This window comes from Falco rusticolus, chromosome 2, assembly GCF_015220075.1.
Source record: "Falco rusticolus isolate bFalRus1 chromosome 2, bFalRus1.pri, whole genome shotgun sequence".
NCBI classification, from domain to species: domain Eukaryota; kingdom Metazoa; phylum Chordata; class Aves; order Falconiformes; family Falconidae; genus Falco; species Falco rusticolus.
This window is the reverse complement of record NC_051188.1, coordinates 64,712,336-64,733,403: the sequence shown is the minus strand read 5'-3', so window position 1 is coordinate 64,733,403 and position 21,068 is coordinate 64,712,336. Positions and strand designations below refer to the sequence as shown.

Genomic DNA, 21,068 nt, shown 5'->3' with positions numbered 1-21,068 from the left:
GCTAGCCAGGATACCAGCTTTTGGCAGGGTACCACTGCACAAGAGGGTCAACCATGTAGCAGGAGAAAGGAAGGGCACAGTGTGGGATCTATTTCTGACATCATTTCTAGCCATACGTTTCCCCTTCTTTAGAAGTAGGGAGACTGCTAGGTGGGAATGGGAGTTCTCTAAAGCAGCTCCAAAAGCCTCATGTAAATAGAGCCTGGGAAGACAGAGATTTCATGTCAGCGATCCTGGCCCCATGGGAACCCAGTGGACCATAAACTGTCCTCATTACCTGTGCTCCTATAGCATTTCCCCACAGAGGAAAGAAACACAGACATGCCACTCGGTGCAATGACATAATGTAATATAGGTAGCTCCCAACCATCAATTCTAGCCAGCTGCCTTAAGAACAGTCCATTGAAATCCTTTTGATTGTGCTATAATCAATGGATTTCCATGCAGCAGATTTTATCTGTTGCTGTCAGGCAGCCAGAATGCAAGCTCTGAGGTACAGCAATACAAGATGACAGAGCAGGATCTGGATCAGGCTTGTGTGAACTTAATGTTTGTTCTGTAACCACTGTACTCTGACCTAATGAGCCTCTCTGGACTATCGTGATGCTTATCTTTCACACCAGCGTGAGTTTTCTTCAGCTCCTTTAGCATTAATGGAGTAGATGACTAAGCAACTTGAAGCATTGAGGCTGAGAAGCTGGAGCACCCAGGCTGTACTCCCTTCTGCAATGCATCATTCTGAACCACGGGGACTCTTGACATCACCTTTTTACAGTATTTTAGTACTTATGGGTTCAAATATTCTTTCAGCAGTTGCTGTATTGAGTTGATCTTAAGATCCAACATGTGAAGGGCTACTGGGTACGACCTGCTGGTTGATGCAGAAGTTCCAGAGAGTAGAGATGACAGCATTATCATTTTTAATGCCAATGGCTGTATCTCAAGAAAGTGTAAAAACTCAGAAAAAAAAAAAAAAGTCACCCAAGAGCATAAAACACAGAAGGCAGATATTGCAGATGGTTAAAAAGAAAACTATACTTGTCTTCAGCCTTCTTTGTCCTTCCTGCCTTCAGGTTTCAAGTGCAGAGGCAGACAGCTACAAAGTATACACCCTATAGGACACTGCTTCTCTTAACAGATCAGACCTATTGTGAACAGGGCATTCCAGCAACAGTAATGGAAAACGGGTGAGCAAGCTCTCCAAACAGTTCAATTGAAAATACTTTCTTGAATTACCCCAAAACGACAACATTCTACAACAGATCATTTTCAAAATGTAGTATTTGAAACTGTAATGGAACAAAAATAATCAGTACATGCAACAGTCTTTATCACCGCTTGAATTTTAAGAATGCAATGATACAGTTTATAAATGTAATAGGTTAGTAGTACCATACACTACACAGCTCTTACTATTAATGTTGTGAAGCATCTATTTTATCTACACTAGGAAGTACCAACAGTGTGTTTTCCTCATCTCTTTTGGTGTCTACATATTATTGGCTCAAGTGTTTCCTAGTGATCATGGCAAATTTCTTAAAATTAGGCCTTTACATACCAAATCATAATTGGCAATTACTCTATGAATAAATTTAGGAATCAAAAAGTATTCTTCCTACCTACACCAGTGGCCATTTTAATTTCTTCAAAACCAAATTCATCTCCTTCATTAAACATAAGCAACACTAACGTCTGAAAGAGCGATACTTGAAACTCTTTCTTTCCCTAAAAAAGAAATATCAAATAATTAGAAGTTATATTCAGAGCATTTTCTATTATATCCCCCAAATCTGACAAGTTACAGAAGCCATACATTCTTTTTTCTATTTCTAGAAGAGATGTGCATTCTAGAACGCCTAGCACACAGCACAATCTGCCTGAATACAGTATCGAGGAAACACGATATTTTAAAACCTTGTTTTGCTCCTTCAACAGCAGCAATACAGCACAGAGCAGAAGCTCATTAGAATGGCCTTGTATTTATCTCACATAATTCACTTCATTTTAATTACAATTTATGAAACTCTGCATTTGCCACCATCAACAGCAAATCTCTTCATACTTCACCCAAGTTTTCATTTTATAGAGATGAGCAAACTAATACAAAAGAAATCTTGGCATTGGATCAAATACAAAAGAAGCAAAAGATAATTTTGGTTTACTATGATACAGAGTGACAGCATTATCAGTAGCACAATGTTTGTATAAACAAACCGGCAATGGAAAGGAAATAACTCAAAACTCTTCAGACAGTTGTACACACTTCTGTCAATCGACAACTACAGACCTGTCCATCTTACTGTTACAAAATGTCTAAACGTCTAAGTTTCATAGACACAATGAATTAGTAAAAGAATTAGAGGGTTTTTGTCTTTGCTCTGGCTCAATGGAGCTGCATTATTAGCAAGGCAAGACATTCCATGAGACAAAACAAAACCACATTAAGAAACAACATGATTATTTAAGACTTAAATAATTGAACAAGCATTTAAATTTTAACCAGTCATTACATGACTAACACCCTTCAGTCTCTTTTTGTATCAGTGAAGAATACTAAAAGCGTCACCAGTACTTCTATGATCAGAACAATTTCATATTAAAAAGATGCTGTGCTCTTTATCTTTCCTAAATTTCCTGCTCTATTACAACTTATTTTATTTGAATGAGCAACAATTCCTATAAAATGAATACAAATGTTACCAAAAGGTATCATATGGTTGCCTTCCGTTAGCTAGATAGTATTTCAGTTTAATTATAAAAAGCCTACTTCCTACACAAAACAACAGTATGAATTGTGATTGTTCCTCCACAAAAATGTTACTGATTTTATAAAAAATACAATACATGACTAGATTCCAAATAACTGACTTGAGTTTTATCCCAACAGGCTAAGTATTAAACAAGCAAACTCACTTCCTTAAATTCCGCCTTTAGGACAGCATGCCCTAAAGTGGTCTGCCACTGAAGCTTTCGACCACTGTGTTTTCCCAGGTAAAAGGTTTTAAATACCTCTTGAAGCTTTATCATCTGTAGAGCAAAGAGAAAAACAGTTATTAGTGTTATATCAGTGCAGTGATGCTGGATAATTTCACACATGTAATTTCCTTGTTCTTCTCAACAATGTTTCGTAAAGAAGTGGTTCTACGTGAAAAACTGATCCACAGAGCAAAATTCTGCTTCCAAGTACACTGGTACTATTACACACAAAAGAATGTCTCAATTCAAAAATAAGTTTTTCATTTGCCTTTTTTAAAATCTTTTTTTGTTTGTTTGTTTTAAATAAAAGTAAAATAAACCCCCTGTAAAGGGTTTTAAACTTCAAAAATAAGTATTAGTTTTGTCCTGGACTTTGAATCTGACCAAGAAGTCACCAGACAAAAAACATCGATCTCACATTTATACACTGACTATTACCATCTGCTCCCAAGTTCTTTCTTTAGTTTGTTCTACACAGATTTAAGTTTGATTGCAGTACTTTATAGAGGTTTTTACCCCTCCATCTTCACGATGCGTTGCTCAGGTTGGCTCCTTCTCAAGCAGTCTGCTACAGAGGGAAAGATGTCACAGGAGCAACACAAAAGCTTGCACATCTGAACTGAACGGGAACTACGCTACCATCTCTGAAGTGCTTCCCACATTTCAGATCAAGCAAGGTATTGGAGGAAACAGGACTTCCGACTATGTATTTTAACTTAAATTGCTACTGATAGGAGCTTTGCAAAAATCTCTCAACTTGGAAGCAATCTTTTTTCAGGCAAAGGCCATTTACATGCAGGGACTAGTTTTGTGTAACATACTACAGGGAACAGAGGAAGGATCTTACGAAAAAAAAGAATGTGCAGTAACATTAACTACTGGCTAGATCAAAGTGCCTAAGCAACGCAGTTAAAGATTGACTAAATTAAAGTGAACTGTCCAGTTTAAACTTTTAAGTGCTTAACTGCAATGCTAAAGTAGGACCCTGATTTTAATACTGATTTTACATTATTATTTAAAAGGGAAAAAAACCCACATTACATGAAGCAATCATCTGAAAAAAGTGGACTTTATCCATGACATTTTATTTTTTCCAATTTTGGAATCTTGAAAATGAGATAAACTCCTTAAATATCTAGCAGAAAAACATTAAAAGAAGGGCATTAATTCACCCTATGAAAGTGATTACGATTCCACTTTGTAAAGTAAAAATTTAGAAGAATATAATCACTAACCTCTGAATTTAAGTGGACTTCCATAGGTGTATAAGTTGGCCAATATCCCATAGTTAATATATTTACTGTCAGGTCTATATTTCCTGGGTCACTTTGGTTCTGCATATACTAAAATACAAGCAAAAAATCATTCAAGTATACTGTCTACATGCAAATTAGAAAATAGATACACTTAAATCAGAAATTTAAAATTAGTGTAACAATGAAAAAATTCTAGAGGCCACATCCTTGGTTAGGCATGCTCTACAAGGATTCTGAATGACTCCCCCCCTCCCCAGTTTCAAAACACAAGTGTTTGGAAGTAAAAAGAAAAGAACAACATGCCTTGAAGTATCCTAGACCATCATCTGTACAGGGTATTAAGGTCAAAGGAACTTTATAATCACATGCAAATAAAGCAAAAGAAAAGCTTTTGATCAGAAGCCAGGGCAAGAACTGTAAGATCAAAAGGATCCCCTGGGACTTCCACATCTGTCAGACAATTTTCATATAATTTGAGCACAGCATCAATCAAAACAGGCTGTACAGTCTGGGACAGTAAAGTCACTACAGTATTTTATTACAGAACCAGGTGTCCTAGGTATGATCTCTACCCCAGAATCCTGTCTTCAGTAAGGCCCCAAAACAGGTACCCAGGGAGAAGTGCAACAGGGTGAGCATATATAGCATTTCCTCTGAGCATCCCCTTGGTCACCAACTGGTTCAAAACTTTGGGGCTGAAACGTACATGGTTTCTGTGCACCTAGCAACCTTCAAGGAGTTTCTCTGGCATGGGTCATTCACAAAGAATTCATCAGTGCAGCAAGAGTTTACAGAATGAAGGGGTATAGACTTTAAAGGATGTCAGACAACTATATTATTGTGTGGTATTTAGACAGTAATTTACTTAAAAAGGAATCAAATAAAATGGTAAAATAAGATTACCTCTGAATAGATATACAATAAATAAATTCTGTTCTATAAATAGAACTATAAGTAGAGTCTGTTACTATGATCAGGACTTGCTCAAAAGCTGTTTTGTTTAATTTTAGCTTAATCCAAGGTGTAACACCATTGAGTGCTTCTCCATCATTACTTCAAATTTAGTACACAAACAGAAGCTGTACGTACCTGCTTAAACTGAACCATGACATCTTTTGACAGTTCCATGTCCTTGAACATGCCTTCCAGTTTGCTGGTAAAAGCAGCACCACATTCTGTCGCACAGATTAAAGCAAAGATCCCACAATTACAAAGAAGCACAGAGCAAGGTTTAACCTGAGACAGCTGAGTCGGGTTTGCCAGGTTACAAAGCACCCACAAACATGTACATGTTTTAAGGATTTTGCTCCTCTGTAGGTACATTACATGAACCAGTCACGTATCTAAGAGGTCAACCCAATAGTTCTCACTGAGCACAATTAATGCTTTGGTATGCCCAGCTATTAATTGAAATCTGGCTTGTCACTTCTTAAAGCATGAGAAAATAAGGATTCCAATTTACATGCCAAAAAGTAATAAAAAATTAACACATCTCAAGACACTTACCATGTTTAAGCTTTGACAACATGGACTTCTCAGCATCTACTGATGCACTTTTTCCAACCAGCAGTCTTTTAGCCAAGTCCTTCTTATAAAATGCCTCAAACACATCTTTCCCTGCATGGAAATTGAAACAAAAATAAAATACAACTGAAACCATACATTCTGTTCCCATCATTGCACTTCAGGTTTGTGACCCAAACCTTCCTCAAGACATGCTGATCTGCAGAACAATATTCACTACACAACTGTGAAGAAAAACATGTAGACAACTTTTCTTTTTGTACTTTAATTATTTTCTTAACATCTTTTGCAAAGTTTTTACTTCTTTCTTCCCACCCCCTGCACATTGGCTGCCTTGTGTCTCCCATTGGATCAGCTGCAAATCACATGAAATTATTCTGGGATCCAAAAGAACATTCTCCCTCCAGTGGTTTGATTTATTAAAATTAAAAAAACCTCAACAACCAACCAACAAAAAGAAAAGAAAACCTGTTCCTATGTATTAAAGGAATATCCTTTAAAAGCCTACAGTGAAGAAAAACTGGCGTGTCTTCTCACTTGGTTTGCCAAGAGCCTTTTGAAATACAGAAGTCATACAAGCACCCACAAACTTTCACACCTTAAACTACAGCTTCCGCAAATCTTTTCTATTGATAGTGCAAAGATATCAGTATGTTGTTTAAGAGGAAGAAAGTCACGGTAACCCAAGGCACTATTTCTGCTACCTACAGTAGCCCCTCCTATTCCCTTGCAAACACCTTCCGCTGTTGCAGTTCCTCTGACACTCTTCTTCCTTCTCCATCCTGCTGTCTGGTGAAGTGCTGTTTCATGAAGCAGCATCAAGATACCATTGAAAAGTCCAACATCCAGAAACTGACTACTAATTATCACCTGCTCTTAAAAGGACTCCTATGCACCAGACAGCTGAAAACAAACTTGCACCTTTAACTGCTCAGTACAACAACTACAAAAAAAAAAAAAAAAAAACACCAGAGAAAATAAGAGTTGGTCAATGTTTCAGACTGTCAGAAATTAATCTCTCAGGCTGACAACTTGCCAGTGATACTGTTTTCATTCACCATCTTCATCCAATACCCTTCATATTTGACAAGAATCATGCAAATGATATTATTATTATGACTGATTTCTTGTCTGCTTTCCCATTATATTGTACTTGTTTTGGATTTTACAAGGAAAGAACTCCACAGATCTCAGAACAAACTAATACAGAATTGCGTAGGTCCTGCTCATCCCACCCCAGCCCAGAATACGCATCCTACTTCCCTCAAACCAGTGACCATGCATCTCTATTAAACTCAACCATATCTTTTTTTTCCCCAATATCCAACCTAGCAAAAAAACCCCAAAAAACCAAAACAACCCCCAAAACAATTCTAACGCATTTTAAGGGTTTTGCTCAGATAGGGACATACATAAGGAAGTGCATTTCAAAGGCTGTAAAACATAGCAATAACATTTTTCTCCCACCATTTTAAGCCCTCCTCTGTGTTCATTCTCAGCTATGATGAGAAAAGACAAGCCATTAGTTGTTGGGTTTTCACATACTTTGCACCTATGACATACTGAGGTGGGCAGGGAAGTGAAAATCTGTACCAAACTTTCTGTTCTCTGTCATTAGAGGAGAGGCTGTGGTTACAGATACAATTAATTTACGTGAAAAAACTTCACCAACAGCTCTAACTCTTAGATCTCAGACTGTAAAAGGTCTGCACCTTGCCAATCTCCATAGAACAAGTTTGTCCTCCCTGGTGTATGGATTGTGCTCCTTCAGATATAATGCAACCTGAATTTAAGACCAAGTCAAGCAGAAAGTCATGCTAAAAAATATCTTACATTCAAAGGAACTCAGTTCTGCTCGTAGCGAGGAAAACTGTTCTAACTGCATCAGTGGGGAACCACTATTTCTTACCGTGAATGAATCTAAATATGATCATGATTTTGTCAAGGATTCTTTCCAGCTCTTCATCTGTTGCTTCTTTATTACCAGCTCTTAACTTGGAATCCACATATTTTGCTACAAATAAATAAAATGGTTTAACAGCTTTAGAAAACCCCAATCAATCTAAAACAACCAACTTAAGTGTCTCCCGCTTGAAATATGTTAAAATATAGGATAACTGTTAAATTTTCAATAGAAATTTCCCTTTTCCCACCCCTATGCTCAGTGGAATGATAGATCCCCACTGTACTACTGCCATAATGGAAAATACCATAAAAAAGAACCATCCAAAAGAGAAAAATGAATACAGTATAATCATTCAAATTAATGCATTAGAAATTCCCACATTTTGTGTTATAGTCATAGCAAGCACATTACTTGTTGAAAGACAATGTTTTGGAAGTGTACAATGCATATGAATGTATTTTATGAGAAACAGAAACAAACAACATAAAGAGGACTATATTTTTGTAGGCCTTTACTATGTCCCTCATGTTCCTTGGTAGGAGCATACCAAAATTTAAACAGAACCAATACTTTCAAGTTAGTAGCTTCAGAATGCCAGAAATAAGGTTAAGCCATGAATTTGGCTAAGTATTTTTTAAGGCATGTTAATATTCTTATACAACCTTCTGCATAAGAAGGAAACCTTTGCAGGAGCTGAAACACCACAATCCACAAATGACAGCAGCCTGTATCATACAGGCTTTAACCTGTATCACTAGGTTGTACAATTCGTCCCACATAAAGTTGGTTTTAGAAAGAAGCACAAAACAAGTTTAATAAAGGCAAAAGTACATACAGAGGAAAAACAAAAACCAAGGAGTGGGATCCTCTCCTGGTGTAAAATGCTACAGCTCCAGTTTTGCTGCATGCAAAACAGTCAGAACCGCTTTTGCCAGACCAGGGATAAACCCAATAATAGCATTTTAAAGATATTTTTACTTTTCCCCCCCCTTCCTCCTTCAAGGTAATAATTTTTTTTCCCTCTTTATCAAAACTCCTTGTATCTGAAGGCTTTGAAATTATTCTCCCAACTTCAGCCTTCAAGGCAGATAGATGGGCTGTACTTAGTCCTTTCTGAGATATCCGTAACATCCAAAGAACACCTCTGCTACCACAAATAAAAGGTTCCCTCTTTTTTTTTGCCACAGCTACTCTTCCCCCTAAACCATTCACTTCACTCATAGCATCAGCATTACGCTCTCTGAGCAACTGTTAGCACCAGGCACCGTGCAAGAAGCAGAGCGCAGGGACAGCAGAAGTTGGCATGCTCCGTCAGGACGCTGCACACACACCTAACAGCACATCCAAGCTTTTTGAACCCCCAACATTCCCAGGTTAACTTTTGCCTCGTACCCCAAAAATGAGTCTGCTAAAGCAGAATGCGTACTGCATATTATTGCACTAGCACACTCAGCAGCATTATCTTATCATGCTTTCTATAGATTTTTGAAATATTTTACAGAAAAATATTTGTGTACCTATCAATTCTGCAGGCTTATTTGGTCTCTTGTTGATAAATGTTTCAAAGGACTCCTTCATCAAGTTTATAAATTTTTCATTTTTCTGAAAGCACACTTCTATGATATGGTCCACTTTATCCTTAAAATCTAGTAGCTCTTGCACCATATCCTTGTCTTTTTCAGGATTAACCACTATTGTTGTCCCAAAGTTCTGTAAAACAAACACTTTTGATAATAAAATACTTCAGAATGCTACCTATCTCCCCCAATAGATACATTTACACTTAAAAAAAATATCATTAGAAAGAATAATTTGTTTACAGAGCTACTTATGTGACTTCAGGTTTTCAAAAAATGAGATGCATTGAAATTTAAAATAAAAACCCAGACACACATTAATGGATTTCAAACATTAGTGTTTGATTTAAAGATTATATACATTTAACATAAAAGGTAAAAAAAATAATAAAATAACACAAACAGCACAGTAGACATGACTGCATGATATGCAAATTCACAGTTAGATAGAGAACTACATGATTCATGTAAAAGAAATTAATACGGAAGCTGCCCCAGAAATGTTAAGTGTAATGGAAAACCTTGCACTGCTTTTCTTAAATTCAGTAGAGAGCTCTATTGACAGAACAGGTGGTGAAAATTCAACTGCTGCTCATCACATCAAGATTTCTTTCAGCAAGGGCTTAAAAGCAAAGAAACCTAGCTGACTTGCAATAAAACACACCTTTTCCATTCGCAAGAAGCAGCCACAGACTTGACTTTCTTTTCTTGTTCCTACATTTACTATCTTAAAGTTTGAGATACAATACCATTTGTCTAGTGAACCAAAATATCCTGTAAGGGAGGATTTTAACCTATTAGGCAATTTATAATTGTTTAGTGACACTGGTAAGTGCCCTAAACAGAATAATCAGCTTTCCAAGGTGAGAAAGAGGAATGTCTGCACAGTAACAGCAAATAGGTATTCAATTGGTACGTTTTCAATGACTTAAGTATGTTAGCCACAGCAACAATCAAAGAGAGGTGGGGGAATCCCTCCCAAACCTCATTATTTCCACTTCAATATCTAATTATTCACTGTCATCTTTCATTGAGATCTTTCTCAGGTAACATTTTAGAGTGAAGCCAAACACAAGGCCGCCCAAGGTCCTTAGATTCAATATGCATATCACACAATCACAGAATGGTTTGGGTTGGAAGGACCCTCTGAAGATACCTAGTCCATCATATCTTACACTTAGCACAATTTCCCCTTCATTAACACAGCATTTGGACATCAATCTCACCGTCTCTATCAATTATGTTCGCAACTTGCAGGGCATTCCCCCCATTCCGCAACAAACCAAGATACAGAAAACTAAGTGGTACCTCTGAAATCATAAAAAGGTGACTACAGTAGAGCACAGACTTTCACTCCAGTAATTTGGCACACTCTCTGTGCTTTTTCCTACGCTGGCTCACAAGATAAAATTTAAAAGTTCCTGAAGCCTCATCTTAATCCATTCTGTCATAGAGAATGTTCGAAAGGAGGAGATCCACTGACACTACACAAAATGGTTTCTAGCTTTTTGAGCCTGTATAAAAACTTCTTAACAACAAAGCCATAAAAGGTTTTATTCTGCGAGACATTGGGTATGATAAGCCAGCTCAACAACTTGCTGCTCTGAAAGGAGAGGTTCTGGTCCTTCTTCCCTTATCTTCCTACCTGTCCTGACCTTCTGCTTCTTCGCTTGGGCCAGCACATGGACTTTTCTGTGAGCCTCTTCAGCTCACTAAACCTGGCATAAAACTGGCATTGCCCAGGTACTGTGTTAAAACAGATCTCACAAGGGTCTATGGAGTCTCCAGCAGTACAAAGGTTAAGTCAGGAGCATGATGTGGGAGCAAGAAAGAAGAACGTTCCTTCTCAGCCACAGCATGCTGTTCAAATGGCCCAGCTGCCTATGGATCCACAGGCTGCATACAGGGACACTAGATGACACTCTGTGGAGCAAACCCCCACCTCAGTTCGGGGAGGGGGCAGAGGGGTGACTACGTCTCATTCCCATGGGCTGCACATTTGGTGGGCTATGTTGAACTCCAGACATGGGTGCACAGGAAAGGCACCTCTGAAATGAACTGTTGCTGCTCACTTAATCCTGAAGGTTGACAAACACATGGGCGATGCAGGGGAGAACCACCACATCAGGAATTATCAACTTGAGAGAACTATCTTTGAAACTTTCCTGCTTTCATCTTGCAAGAGCACTGGAGCGCAAGCTTTCTGGGGCAGCATACTGTTGCGCCCAGCACAACAGATCTGAAGCATCTAAATGCTACTTCGATGATGGATTATTTTCAAGAGGAGTATTCCATTCCAAATAGCTTCAACCTTCATCAGTATTGCTGTAGCTTGGTTACAGGTAGCACTGCTAGCCTGCAGTAGCGATAGCTACATTCTGATGTTTCTTTCAACTGATTTCGCAGATATGTAAAACAGTTGAGTGTATTTGTAGGAAAACACAACACACAGTACAGTCCAGCATACTGTAAACACATGTCCATGTGGGTCTATTTAAAAGCAAAGCAAACCAAAATAATGTCTTGTGTAACTTTCAAACCTATAAGGAAAGCAATTTCCAGTCAGAAATTTAAAACCAAAACTTAGGTATTGCTGTTTCTCAACATGTGACGTTATTGAGGGGGAAGCATTAACAACCCTCCCCATATTTGCTTAAAACACAATTTTGATGCACACACCTACATATTATTGCTGGTTTTGATACAAGAAATTTACGATAACAGCATAAATTTTGACATTAGTAAGAGAACTTAGAAATACCTTGATGTATTCACTCCAATGCTGCAAAAGGATCTGCTGCCCACCTTTTACCCGGCTGAACAGCTGGTATGTCTGGGTCAAATCTGATATTCTATTTTCATCGAGCAGATTATCAAGTCCTAAAAAAATTAAATCAGAAGAAAGAGCAAATTTGAATACAGTTGCATAAATACAATCAGAAATACGTTAGAACAATCTCTATGAAATACATCAAAAGACAAGACTTTCCTGTGTGCTTAAAAAGTTTGAACTTTTTGAGACTAAATTTCTGAAAGCAAGTGATATGTTCAGGGTTAACATGTGCCCTTGTTTAAATGGTTGAAATAAGTATTTTAAAACTATTTCAGCTGAAGTACTTTCCCAACAAAGTGTTGACTGTAAGCCCTTTGCAGAATGTTTACGAACAGCACTTGATTTGAAGGGTACAGTTTTATAAAGAACCTCTAAAGAATGTCAGAAAACAGTAAAGTAAGTAAACTGCCCCAAATTTATAGTAAACATAAACACTTTGCAAGATTTTTTTCTCTGGAGCACGGTGAGCCATGTTTTTTAAATTAAGAATGTGCTATGAATTGTCTACGCTCATATTGATGGAGTAAGACAAGACTACAAACTCCTTCCAAGCAACATTTGCCTTTATTGCATGAGACTAAGCTTTAGACTAACAAACGGAAGTGAACCTTAAGGCAAAATGTGAAGCATGTAACAACTATGTACACATTTTTACATTTGAGAATGTGATGAATTTAGTTCCAATGTAATCAGAGATACATTGTCTGGTGTTGGCGACAGAGGCTTTAGTAATATGGGAGGGTAGCATCAAAGATAGATGGCATTTTTTTAAACCCCAGAAAGCTTGATTTTACACAGGTTGACAATCTGCATCATCAATGCAGCTGACACCATACAACTGTCCTTCTTCACAAAATATATTTCATTAATTCCAATTTTTAAATAGCACTAGATTACAAAAGATCCTCAATCACTGATGAATTACCCCATTGTCTACTATATTCTTCACCTTAAAAATACTTTCACTGTATATTACAACTTACATGTTCAGAAAGGCTACAAATGCTCAGGAATGATGTCAGGTAAATTTTGGCCTGATATTTTGAGATTTTTCTAAATTCTGAGGTATCAGAAAAATGGACATACTTTAAACATAAAACAAAGTCTTGAATACATGTGATTGGTGTTCTTTTGGCATTGAACAGGGAATTAAAAATTGCCCATGCCATAACATCCAAGCATCACCTCCTATTCATTTAAAGACACCAATACACTGCTTTATTGTAACTTAGATGATAAAGTGTAACCTCCCTTCCTCCTCTGGCGTATGAGCTGTGTGACTGAAAAAGGTATTTTGTCACATATGTCACATATGTGACAGATGTAGTCAGTTTGATACAGGGGCAAACACATCATATGCCTTCTGCTAAGGAACAAAGCCTACAAAAGGCAGTATCTTCTGCTTGCAATGAAGACGAGGATGTTGCAAGCAAATTACAACGTGCCCTGCATCAAATGAATGCAGAAATTTATGCAAATCCTGGTGTTAAACTTTTTTTTTTTTAAGTGCAGACAGTGAATGCAAAGGCTGATCCAACAATGTTACAGTCCTAAAACATAGTAACTAGAAAAATGTATAGATCTCTCCATATTTACATGGATGGTACTTATGCAATATAAACCAAGAAAAAGTTCAGGTTAAAACAAGACCATACACTTTCTGGTTAAGTTAACTGACAAACAAATGTATCACTGGAAAAGTTACTTAAAAATAATACTCAAATTAAAAATCAAGCAAAATTAACATATATCAACAAAAAATTAATTATTCTTACCTCCTGTTTATGATAAGCTTAAGAATAGCTAAGATGGAGTGACCATGCTTATTTTTATAAATGTATTGAAAACAGTGAAGTGACCTATTCCCAGAGTAGTTCAGAGAAAACTGTGAGCATATGTCTACCTTTAAAGAGGATGAAGAAAGAAGTGAAAGGGACATGTATAACAACCTGAAAGTATTAACAAACATGGATGTGATGGAGCCCAAAGATACCAGACTACTAGGGACATCTGTTTTGCAGCAGTAAAAGAAACAAAGATGTAAGGACAACTTGTTAGAAGATCTAAAACCTAAAATATGTCTACTGCAAGAAAAGGAAAGGATCATTTAAAGTATTAAAAGAGCAGGGAATGCTAACCAAACCCAGAAATTCAGTGAAAAAGGAGAGATTAAAAGTTAAGAGCAACAAAGAAATGGTGATTTAAAGACACCAATGTCTGAATAAGGACTTCCTAAGAAGACTGCAGCTCTTACCTTTTGTCTGGCAATTCCAGGTAAAACACAGACAAAAGCATATGAAAGTTCATTACTTTGGAATGTTTTCAGTTCCAATAACTCATGATTCTTGAACTATACAATCACAAGATTACGTCAAGCTATTGCACTTGAGCTGTATGATTATCACACAAAAGAAGCTACAACAGGAACTGCAGCTCTCGTTCAAAAGTTTATGTAATTCTAGGAAATAAACAGCTTCAAAGGTTTAATTCCTAAGTCCACTGCCACAAGTCAAAGGAGATTTAGGGGGTTTAGCAACTTCTACAATTCTGGAATTATATTTTAGATATTTGTTTCCACATTTAATTGTCACAGTGGTTGGTTTTCTGGATTTGTGGAAGTTTTCCCCCATGGCTCATGTATCTCCTTAAATAAAAACTGTAGAGTTTAATTTTATTGCAGAGCATGAGAATTTTTTGCTTATCTGGGATAGCATTAATTTTTAAAAAAATACCTTTTTGCAAAATAGCTGACAAGTGTTCTCCTAGTAGCTGTTTCTCCACGCAAGCAATCAGTGGTTTCCTAAATAAGGCAAGAAGTGTATTAGATATATTAGAGTATAAGGGAGTTGCCTCCTGACACAGTGTATTTGTGAATAATGTATATTATAATAATTAAAACAATTAAAATTTTTCTATTTAAAACAAAGGTTACAAGTTAAGACAAAAATGTTACATGCAATATAAGTCAAGAAAGAAAATAATAAACCATGTATGTAATTAAAAAATAAATTCAAGTTTGAATACTAAAAGGCAAGGTCTCACACAGTAGAAGAGAGACACAGATACCAAAAACCAGTACAAAAATGTTCCTGGAAAAAGAGTCGAATTGACATTTTCTTCAAAGCAAACAAACAAAACAACAAAAACCTCCAAGGGTTTGAACTCCAAAACAACACAACACATGCTGGTGATGTTCAAAACTCAAACTTTTCATCTAATTGTGTTTTGCACCTACATTGGCATAAATTGAGCTTAACCCACAACACTCAAATTTGCAAAACATTTTAAAATTGTCCTTGAATATTCCCTACTTTTTACTACTAATGAAGTATTTGTTTGATACATCCACTTGAGACAGGACTGAAAAAGAATGGCAAGTTTTCCTTTACATTTTTCATAGTCTAAAAGAAAAAAGAAATGCCTGAAGTGCCAAGGGGTAATTCATCTCAACATTTACATTTCTACTGCTGCTTACAACATGACAACAAAACCATTTATTTCTGAGTTAAGCTTTATAAAACTGGTTCCCAGACCCTTAATTTAGATTTTCTAGAAGAGAGGTGCTTGACTGGGATTGATGGAAGCCTTTTACACAGCAGCATCCACTTTGGTTTTTTACCATATCTGCGATACCACCTTTCCTGAAACAGCCCATCAATGACATGCCTGACCTTCCATACGATACACAGTTTTAGTCCCTTTATCTCAAAAAGATTAAATTAGAATTTGGAAAGGTTCAGAGAAGGGAATAAGGATGATCAAAGTATGCAGCAGCAGCTCTAAGAGAAACAACTCCGCATGAGGACTCTCCTTTCTGGGTAAGAAATGACTTAGCAGGGATACAGTGCATTGACACACAAGGAAAAGGTGGAAGGGAACTGACTGATCACTTTCCAATGCAAGAACTGGGGTCATCAGTGACATTACTGGGAGCCAGACTTAAAACAACAGGAGACCATTTAACATGTGGTGGCTAGCACACCAGTGGAACACTTTGCCAAAGGCTGGCAGCGATGGTTTCACTTATGTGAATCCCAGCGAGACGCAGTGCCAGTATTTGAAAGAGATCCAAACAGACAAACCACGTCAGGTTCAGGAAAACCCCTGAGCTGGAAACCAGCAGATACTAGGAGAGTATCAGGGCATCACATGTACTTACTCGATTCTTTCCCTCAGTGGTCATAAGCGAACATGAGATACCAGTCAGACAGGCCCTTGGTCTTTACACATATGGCCATTTTTATGGTCACGTCCATATTACCTGAAATTTCCAACTACTGCTATCTACAGCTGCTGACTTTCTCCAACAGTAGGAGGAGTCAAGGTCATATAAAATACCATCCTTTGCCCTGGAACACCTATTCTGCCTACAGGGGAAGTAAGGACAATTCATCTGCTTGAGACTGAGAACTAGAGCACTATTTCCTAATAAGCAGACAGAATGAGTATTTACCTTGACTGCTCGCTAATGAATAAGCCTGAAGGGACCTTCTGTACCGCCTCAAAGTCATCTACCTTGGTCATCTACTGACTGACCAGGACGCATGATTATGCTGTCCAGCTGTCCAGAAAGGCATGCACTGAAGGCTGAACAAATCCCCCTGTGGGCTGCAACAACACACTCTCCATGTGTTGCATGAATCTGGTTTGAAGTATTTTGAATGATGATGTTTGTTTTGTCCTGGAAGTATCATTTCCATCTCAAGATCAAATCCAGTAACTAAATTTAACATCCTTTCTGCCCTTTTCATGCACACCCAGAGAGTCGTATGACCTGAGGACAACTCAAGGGCACCAATTTTAAGAACTGCTGTTTCTTGATGCAAAGAAATTAGCGCAAAGCTTTCTAAAAGTAGGTTTCTAAGCCTTTAACTAAGGATGAGACTCAAAGCAAGGACTTCTATCTCTAGACTTAAAATATGATATCAACGTATTTCTTAACTTAAACAGTAAATAAATAGAAACATGCTTTAACTTTATACATAGAAATAGTTCCATATATTTTAATATGAATGATTTTGCCAGAAAAAGCTAGTCAGCCTGCGATTGGCATTTACAGGAAGAAGATTCAAGTTCAAATATGTACCGTGACATGCAACGCATGTGTGTGCGAGTATATATATATTTAAAGTATGTCTGAAGAAAGTAAGTTATCAACATAATTTTTATTCAGTTATCCTTCTGACACCCAATGAAATGCCAATACGCCATCCAGAAAACTAAAAAATAAAATGTTCTGGTCTTTATTAACAAAAACCCAACAACAACAACAAAAAAGCAATAGCTTACTGCAGGACAAATTACATATGGATTTATAGTGTGTCAGTGACTCTGCAGTACTTCCTGAATGCACATTCTTATCCCAGCAAAACACACACTATTACTCAACACCCAAGTGAAAAAAGCACAAGCTCCTTGCATGATACATTGGCAACAGCTGCATCAAAGTTGATCTACTGTTAAGCTCAAATCCTGGACTGCTCACGAGGGATGTTCATATCCTCTAACCTATGCCATAATTTAACATTTTCTTTTCCTTTTTTTGCCTAATGAGTCTGCCTCTCCCTCAAGGGATTTGTGGTTAATGCTGTTATCAGTACATGAACAGATAAAATCAGCTACTACTTTGATAATATATAAAGTTTTGTTGACTTTAGTATAAACTGATAAAACTCTCTGGACAAATTTCTCCCATTACTCAAAGTATATTTTGATTTGATAAAAATAAAGTTTTAAAAAAAACAAGCTATATCACAAGTGCTGCCAATGTGCTATGTGCAAGATAATGCAGAAATAATCTCTGTGCTTCTACAACCACAGATAATCACACTGTTATATAAAGGATGCTTCACTTATGCTAAGAATCACAAAATTAGTACTCACTGTGTGCTGTGGTCTAAATATGTTATTACCCTGTCTCCTTCTTCTTCCAAACGTTTACTAACATGGTGAAGATATTCTGGAACCTAATGAGGCAAGAGAATGTCAAGTTCAACTACAAAGGCATGAAAGGCTGACAATCTTGTTCCATGACAATTATTTTAAACTACAAATTTAAAAAGAATATGAATTGGAAAGGACTATTCCATCAGAATGTTGTTACGTACTACATAATTATATTTTTATTAATCAGTGTTGCTTTATATGAAAAGTATTATAACCACACCTGACAGAAAGGAAAAGAAACACAGAAATGTGAGAGTTTTTCAGAGGAATTTGATTTTTTCTCAAAACTCTTCTTGGCTAAGCTTGCCCTTAAAGTACCATGGAGCAGATTTTCAGTTCGTGTGAACCATATAGTTCTATTAATTCAATGGCAGTTTCTCCAGTGTAGTATCTATCCCCAGGGAGAGTTAATACATTTAGGACACACAACACACGTATGAAACTCAGGCTTCAATTGATCAAACCAGCTATGTCTACACGCATATATGCACGTGCATGCACACACATACATATGCATGTAGATGCATGTATGTGTAAGCATTATGTGCATAAATTTAAGTATGTACATGTGTATACTGTATAAGTTAGGGCCTTACTCCTTTTGTGTTTTTCCACAGCTTTCCACTAGGCATATAAAAGCAGTAAGACTCTTGGTCTCAAAATCTGTGTCAAAGCATCTCACCTCAGGTCCCAGTGAAATGAGGTGGATGGAGCAGGATTACACACACGGATTCACCTCAGTGCAATGTAAACAGGCATTTTCAAGATGTTTGTACTGACTCAGTGTTAAAATGGAATTAATAAAGATAGCTTCTGTATTTTAGACCACCAAGAAACGCAAACATTGTCAGAGATAACCATATTTGCAGGCTGCCCACTGCAGAGCATAAATTTATCTCAAGAGAGCAGAGAACAAAAATGTCTTAAGTCTATTTAACTAATAAGGAAAAGAAAAAAATAGCGAAATAAATGCAACGTAATACTAAAGAAGTAAACAGTTTACTTGAGTATTAAGCACATAGTAAATAAATGCCAGTGGATGTTTCGCAGCTCTTGGGCAAGAATAATATCCATGGCACACCTTTAAGCTTTATGTGGAAATGACTTTCTAGTAAACATCATTAGACATCAAAATACCTGAATGTGTACATGTGTACCTGGGTAGCAGGAAATTTCACTGAACGTTAATACACCATGGCACTACCAGAATTTCTCATGTAATCCTACAGTAGATAGAACTAATGTAAAAGCAATCATCTACAGCATGCACCTACCTCTCTCTCTTGCATTAATCTTTGGCCTTCTGCAGCATATAAGCAATTTGTCTCTTCCAGAAACCTCTGTTCAAATGATTCCTTGTAAACCTGCTCAAAAAATTAATTTAGTTACTGACATTAAGCTGCCAGAAAGGGTCGCATATTTTGGTTGTCAGGCATAGAGAGCAAGTAAAACCTCAAGAATGCACACAGTTACGAGAAATGTCAGAGTAACATTACATTAACACAGAAGTTCTCTGTTTGCCCACTGGTTTTAGAAAAGACTGAGATCAGAGCTGACTTCCCACTGCAGCAATAGCACGTTTCAGTCATCAGTACTCAAATTGTCAAAATCAACAGGCTTCTGTTTAAGGCACACAGCCCAAAACCAGTACCCAGCACCACAGCACAGAAATTACATCCAACCCACCTGAGCTCAAAATTCCCACTGATATTTCTGTAGCAAAAAAATAATAAAATGCTTCCAACTAGTCAAACACTGGCATGAAACATTTAATTCCCAACAGCTAAATAATAATACGCTCAGTAATGCGTCTTCAGATCTGCCAGGTTTATTGCAGTGGCCCATGAAAAATTAGTTGTAACAGATCAGGTGAATTCTCTTCCTCCAGGGAACGAATAAGGTGTGTGAAAAAAGGGCACCAATGACAATCACAGACATAAAAAAAAAAATCTGCATAATGATTAACAGTTTAGTATAGAAAGGAGGTAAGTTAAGTATTTTATATAGTTGTCCTTTCTAAGAGTCTGGAGAAGGTAGCTAGGGAATGACATGTAAACAGAGGGACACTCAGTGAAAAGAAAAAGGAAAGATTCCTTGAGCGTGGTGGAAGAATAGAAGAAAGTGTATCTTCCAAAACATATGGCAGAGCTGTAAAAGTCATTATATTCTGACCAATTTTTTCTCTTTAAGACTTTTAAAAGCTTTATTGTTTTCATTGCAAACTTAAATATGAAACCTTTGGCTTGACAAGCATTCAGAGCATAATAGCTCACTAAACCCAATTCAGCATCACAAGTAGACATAAACTCATTGTTTCAACCTTCTCTTTACGCTAGCTACATGTTCAACAGAATCAAATACTAGATTTTCTTACCTTCCTTTCCTTCAGGATAACTAGAAAAACATTACCATAACAGCATATGGAACTATCTTCTACATAAAATGTGTAAAGCTCTACAATAGGAAGCACCTATAGAATAGGGTTTATGGAAGGAGAAGTCAACTTTCAGCAGGTGGGCCTCAATTGCATAATTGCCTAAAAATAAGAAATGAGTAGGAGATTAACTGTTTCCAACCAAATTATAATACTTGCTCAATAAATCTTTCTCCAGAAGCTAACTTCTGTTGAAAGAGGGATAAGTAGAGATCCTGGCATATAATTACAGGATTATGAGCACATCTCTATCTCAATGAAGTGACAGATACTATAAGAGACCAGATTAAACCAGGTTAGTTTCCCTAGTGAAAAAAGATGACTAGTTTTGAGCCAATGAAGGAGAATGCAGACTTAAATCCAAGTCTGTAAGAAGGATCCAACAAAGGGGAATGTTTATCTTCAGCTAGCAGAGTACTTTGCTAAAAAATAACAAATGTTAAAAAGTCAACACTTAGAAAAAGCTGATGCAGTTACAGAAACCTGGCAGATAACAATGGGAGAAAAAGTGGGAAAAAGCACGCAATCAGATCCCCACTGTCAGGTTCTGTGATCTGAAAAATCATTGACAGAAGATGGCCTTCTTCCTTGAACAGAGGAATTAGCTATTAATTTT

At 37.1% G+C, this 21,068-nt stretch overlaps 1 protein-coding gene across 7 annotated transcripts in view; it reads right to left on the bottom strand.

Moving 5' to 3' along the window:
* Positions 1–21,068, bottom strand: part of CUL4A (cullin 4A) — a 40,741-nt gene that overhangs the window by 7,757 nt on the left and 11,916 nt on the right. For 3 of the 7 annotated variants that reach the window (XM_037375796.1, XM_037375798.1, XM_037375799.1), the window contains 11 exons: positions 19,293–19,382; positions 17,956–18,038; positions 14,805–14,872; positions 12,001–12,119; positions 9,180–9,372; positions 7,666–7,770; positions 5,739–5,849; positions 5,322–5,407; positions 4,212–4,319; positions 2,914–3,027; positions 1,620–1,725 (listed from right to left, as the gene is read on the bottom strand). In XM_037375796.1, the coding sequence (XP_037231693.1) occupies positions 1,620–1,725; positions 2,914–3,027; positions 4,212–4,319; positions 5,322–5,407; positions 5,739–5,849; positions 7,666–7,770; positions 9,180–9,372; positions 12,001–12,119; positions 14,805–14,872; positions 17,956–18,038; positions 19,293–19,382 (1,183 nt within the window). Of the gene's footprint in view, positions 1–1,619; positions 1,726–2,912; positions 3,028–4,211; positions 4,320–5,321; positions 5,408–5,738; positions 5,850–7,665; positions 7,771–9,179; positions 9,387–12,000; positions 12,120–14,804; positions 14,873–17,955; positions 18,039–19,292; positions 19,383–21,068 lie in introns of those variants that run through there. The other 4 variants (XM_037375797.1, XM_037375800.1, XR_005102375.1 and 1 more) reach the window with 4 other exon arrangements.